We start from the raw sequence: 6000 nt of genomic DNA on the forward strand, positions 1-6000 counted from the left end.
TACTCGCATCACAGTTTGATGGTATGGGAGATTTGACAATTTCCTTTTGAGAACTTGTTCTCATTCTATATGGAATAGAATAAAACCGAATACAAGTGTGTGTATATATATATATATATATATATATATTAGTTTCTTTTAAACATACGTGGTAAGAAATTAAAAAAACTTATCTGGTTTGAGTCCCGTACCATCATGGCCACTAAGTAACAAGTTGAAATATTTGATTATAAGAGATGTATTGACTTTTTTTATTTTATCATTTCTGTTATGTCCAACTTATTAGTTGATTATTACTATTAAAAATGACATTAGTTTAATCAATTTTTTATTTTACAATAGCCACAAATCTTTATCAGGGTTTGAAAATTGCTACTTGCTGAAACATTCAAAATGAAGTGTAGAATGCGAAATTTGACATTTTATTCTTTAAGCATGTTCACCTTTAAGATATCCTTTAAGGGGTAGGTGTATTCACAAATGAAAGCGACTATATTATTATTATTGTATTATTTGATTAATTTATTTATTGGTATTATACTAAGAAAAACAGGAAAAATTATTACAAATAACATTTGGTCAATTTATATAGCTTTTTTAAAATCTAGTATAAATAAATGAGATTTGATTATTTTTGTTGAGTTATTTTGAAGGGACTACCGATTCATTGCATTCGGAAATTATATATGTTACATTATCTATTGTGAAATATTTATTTCATTTAAAATATATTTAAATCAAATTAAATTAAATTTCTTAAAAATAAATATGTTAATTTTTAATATATATCCATAAAGACATGATCCTTAATTTAGAAAAGAAACGAATAATACAATAATCAAAACAAATTTTGTAATATCACTAATATCCTAGAAAATAGTTTGAAAGTGAAAACTAACATGAGTGAAGGTCAGAGTATTTTCTAAATATTAAATGAATACATAAAGAAATTGCGAAAAAAAAATATCGAAAATTCAAAAGATCAAGCCGTTGTAATAATGTCCTAGAGAAAATATAATTTTTAAAGTAAAACACTTTTTACAGAAAAAGGACAATTTTTCTTAAAAATAATAAACTGTCAAAAAGTGTATCATATCATACTGATGGACACCCGGAATGACCATAAGTGGATGCCTCTCTATCCACCAAATAAACACTGCAACTTGTTGCTTAGTGGTCAAAATAGTCCTTTGAGACTTGTTTCTTTGTAAAATTCCCCAATTCAAAGTATCATTTTATTGTAAAGTGAACTAATTAGATAGAAGAATAATCTATTCATAATTAAATAAAAAATTTAAATATTTTTTAATTAAAAAACATACTAATAATTAATTAAGTTAAATATATTTTCCGTTTTAAAATTATTATAAAAAATTATATTTATGTGTGGTTTTTATTAAATGACAAATAAGATTATGTTTATAAGAAAATATAATAGTTGTTAATTTAAATGCATAACAGAGATAACCCCTAAGAGTGTAAGAATATTTTGGTCAATTTTTCCACCCCAGTAATTAATTTATTATTACTTTTAATGTGAGAAAATCTTAAATGAAAAACAAATTGAAATGGCAGGAGTAATTTGTAAATTTTATATATGACAGAGTTTAAACATAAGGTTTTTTACATGAACGAAAACCCTTTCTCACACCTGTACACTAAACCAAAATGATCACAACACAACATTTACATAGGTACAAAAATGGCTAAAGAAAAACCAGGAATCGTGATCATATATCAGTGGATGACTCGATGCTTATGCCTCGTATTTCAAGGTTGTCTAGCTTCCTGGGTCTCCTGTAATATTTCAACAACAGAGAACAGCAAACAACACTGACAGAGGAAGCAGCCATAGCAGCGCCAGCAATCCAGGGTGGCAATCTGAACCTTGTTGAAGGGAAAAGAACTCCAGCAGCAATTGGGATTCCAAGTAAGTTATAACCCAAAGCCCAAACGTAATTCAGCCTTATACGGGTAAATGTTTTTCTTGAAAGGTCAATAGCAGTTATGACATCTTCCAAGTTGCTCTTCATGAGGACAATATCAGCAGCCTCAATAGCAATGTCTGTACCAGCACCAATTGCCATTCCCACATCCGCTGCCACAAGTGCAGGCGAATCATTGATACCATCCCCCACCATAGCCACAGTGTAACCAGAAGCCTGAAAGAGAAAAACAAGTCAATCAGTATGTTGCAACAGCTAATATATTCCTCTGAAGCAGTACAAACAAGTCAATCAGTATGAATAACTAACTTCTTAAAATTAAGATGAAAATATGTAATCACCATGCATTCGTACCTGCAAGTCTTTCACTTTCTCTGCTTTTTGATCCGGTTTAGCCTCAGCTATAACATTCTCAATTCCTACTTCCCTCGCAATAGAACTAGCTGTTCCGAAGTTGTCCCCAGTCACCATAATGCTTTTGATTTTCATTGATTTTAGGATGGAAATAACTTCTTGAGCACCTGGTTTCAGTGGATCGGATACTGCTAAAACTCCTGCCACTTTCCCACTTATAGATACCAATATTCCTGTTTGAGCCATCTTTTCGGCTTCAGCAAGCATATTTTCAGCTTCAACGGGAATTGCAATGTTATGTTCAGCCAACAGGCTCTTATTACCGACCATTATTTCTTTGTTTTGAACAGTGGCCTTTACTCCATGTCCTGTAATGGAAACAAAATCTCGAGCTTCTGGCCAGGAAGGGTTCTCTTCATCTCGAAATTTTTTGGCATACTCAACAACGGCCTTGGCCAATGGATGCTCACTATTCACCTGAGATAGGTAAGTTAAATTAAGGGCAATTTTTATGACATGCATATGCATCTATAATTCATGAATTTTAAAAGCGCTTACAAACAAAGAAGTTATCATAATCAGAAAGCAAACTCTTATTACTATAACTATTCACTAGGCTAAGCATTCGAGAAGTAGATAGGGGGAGAGGATTACCTCAGTTGCAGCCACAAGTTCATAGAATTCCCGGAGCACCATTTTTGTCAACAATTCTGTTCTCACTATAACAGGTTTCCCGACAGTGAGTGTACCCGTCTTATCGAAAACAATGCAGTTCACCTAGAAGACAGTCATAAACATATTCACGTGTAAGTAACTACAGATAAAATCATGAAAGCTTTAACAGATGGCACAACATACAACCAATGACCAGCCTGTCCATTTTTACTTTTAAAAGTGTAGAGAGACACAAGAAAAATCAGATTGATACTTGATACTGATATCCAAAAAACCTATTTACCTTCACCCAGCATAACGTTAACAAAAACAGTACTTCATACATCATCTTAAGAACTGAGAAATGATATGAAGTGAACACATTAGTTGATACTCCTTCCTAGAAGGCTAAAACATATTTGATGTTGGATTAGGTGGCAGGAATGACTATCAAAAACCACTTGACATTAATGGTTTTTCCTATGTTTACTTTCTTCTTACTTTATTAACTATTCAATTTTAACCGATCGACATAGACAAAGTAATTCCAGAACTAAAGGGACTAGTCAAATCTGAAATGCTGACCTTATGTGCACTCTCTAATGCCTGCCCTCCTTTGATGAGCACACCCTGGGATGCACCAACTCCAGTCCCAACCATAACCGCAGTTGGCGTGGCTAAACCCAAAGCACAAGGGCAGGCTATGACCATGACAGATATTCCAAACTGCAAAGCAAGCTCAAAGCTGTCCATTGAAGACGGTATCCAAGACTTTGGATAAGCATGATATCTTCCCGCCAAAAACCAGGCAAGCCAAGTCGTGAACGAGATCACAATCACCTGCATAGGAACATTCATCCATCCCTTTAGGATCTCATCCTCCGCGAGCACCAACAATGATTCAATAAAAACAAACAAAGTCCATCATTTTCATCACATCAAACAATTAATAATTACCAGAGGCACAAAGTATTTGGAAATGCGATCAGCAAACTTCTGCACAGGTGCTTTGGCCATCTGCGCCGACTCCACAAGGCGAACAATCTGAGAAAGAGCACTCTCCGATCCTACCCTCGTCGCCTTAACATGCAAAACTCCATTCTCATTCACAGTCCCCCCAATAACAGTGTCCCCTTTCCTCTTCGCCACGGGACGCGCTTCCCCCGTGATCATGCTCTCATTCACGTGACTCTGCCCCCACACAACAAACCCATCGGAAGCCACTTTCGCCCCAGGAACAATCTTAATCACATCATTCTTCTGAACCAACCTGCTATCAATCTCCTCCTCCCCAACAACATTCCCATCAGCGTCCAAAGTCAGTAGAACCGCCGTGTCGGGTGTCAAGTTCATGAGCTTGGCAATCGCATCAGACGTCTTCCCCTTCGCCAAAATCTCGAGATACTTCCCAAGCAGAATGAACGAAATAAGCATCGCGCTCGTTTCGAAGAAATCATTCCCCTCAAAATGCGGAGAAGTAGCAGCTCTCAAAACAGAGTAAACAGAGTAAAAATACGCAGCGTTTGTCCCCAACGCAATGAGAACATCCATGTTCGCAGAGCCACGGCGTAACGATTTATAAGAACCGTAGTAAAACCGCCAGCCGAGTACGAACTGAACCGGCGTGGACAGCACCCACCGAGCAACCTCCCCCATGGTAAGCATGTTCACAACTTTTGCATCAAGGGCGTCCTTAATTCCAGGTACATACATAAACACCATGGAGGTAAGAAACACGGGAATAGTAAACACCAAGCTCCATAAGAAAGATTTATAATACTGCCTTGTCTCCTCGCGTCTGTGAGAATTTCTTTGTCCTTGTTCCGTAGGATATATCGTCGCCTTGAAATTCCCATTGCCTGTTTGCTCAATCACGTTGATCAAATCTCTGGGTCCCGTGACGTCCGGTTTGTAAGAAACCGATATTTTGCTGAATTCCTCTGTTAAGTCCACCACAAGGACTCCTGGAAGTGTCCGCAGAGAATCTAGTATCGGCGTCATGGAAGTGCCGTCGGTTACCGCGCCTTCCACGCGGAGGTCTATCTTGGTGAAGTCTTCGCTTGAACTAATGAGCACTGCTTCGAATCCGGAATCTTCTATGGCTTGTAAAATGTCGTTTGGATTGAGGAGGAGATTTGGGTTGTAATGGACTTGGGCCTCTTCGGTGGCCAGGCCCACGTGGGCTTCGAGGACACCGTGAAGGCCTCGTAAAACGGATTCTAGCGTGGAGGAACAGGAGGTGCAGGTCATACCTTTGATTTGGATGCGGCATACTTTAACAGATTTGTCGTCAGTGCCATCTGTGAGTAATAGCGCTTCGAAACCCGCGTCTTCAATGGCCTCGCGAATGGTCTCTTCCTGAAAGAACAAAAAAAAAGTTAGAAGAGTGAACGAGAAGAAAGAAGACGGAGAGAGAGTGTGTTGAGGAGTTGTGGAGTTGTTTGACTCACGTTAACGAAAGAGGGGTAGAAGACGACGTGGGCGCGGTTGTTGAGGACGTCGACGATGGCCTCGCGGATCCCGGGGAGGCGTTTGACGGCCTTCTCGACGGATCCGGCGCAGGCAGCACAAGTCATTCCGACGACGGAGAAAAGAGCGGTGGAGTCAGAGAGCTCTTCGACGGTGGTGGCGGGCTGCCCCTTAGGATATTTAGGCATGGAGGGGTAATGAGGTCGCGGTGAGAGGTTTCGCCAGCAACTTAACGCTAACAACTTCGCCATTGCTTTTTTCGAAAAGTAGTGCCTACCAAGCAACACCACTCAGGTTCGTAAATTTAAACACATACCAATACAGGGCTCGCTTTTATAGTGTCAACCCTGTTTTTGCTAATGTAGTCTCCATCCATACGCTTTGACTTTAAACTGACACGGCTTGTTTGGTGGGTCCTTTTTTTCCATTTTTTAGTCGGTGGACCATTTACTTACGTGGGCTTAACGCAACTTTGGGTTGGGGGGAGTTGAAAGTTGGGTCCGTGTAACTAATAACCACTTCAAGGCCCAGAATTAGGGTTTTTCACGAATAAGCCCACTAGATACGGGTTAAATAA

The 6000-nt window shown here is 38.6% G+C and overlaps 1 protein-coding gene across 1 annotated transcript; it reads right to left on the reverse strand.

Moving 5' to 3' along the window:
- Positions 1-1569: 1569 nt before the first annotated feature.
- Positions 1570-5777, reverse strand: LOC106778047 (probable copper-transporting ATPase HMA5). Its single transcript, XM_014665933.2, has 6 exons — positions 5405-5777; positions 3912-5312; positions 3540-3794; positions 2955-3077; positions 2301-2777; positions 1570-2162 (listed from the first exon to the last, which is right to left on the reverse strand). The coding sequence occupies exons 1-6, from the start codon at positions 5672-5674 to the stop codon at positions 1731-1733; spliced, it is 2958 nt and encodes a 985-aa protein (XP_014521419.1). The 5' UTR covers positions 5675-5777; the 3' UTR covers positions 1570-1730.
- Between the last annotated feature and the right edge of the window lie 223 nt (positions 5778-6000).

This window comes from Vigna radiata, chromosome 11, assembly GCF_000741045.1.
Source record: "Vigna radiata var. radiata cultivar VC1973A chromosome 11, Vradiata_ver6, whole genome shotgun sequence".
Lineage (NCBI taxonomy): Eukaryota > Viridiplantae > Streptophyta > Magnoliopsida > Fabales > Fabaceae > Vigna > Vigna radiata.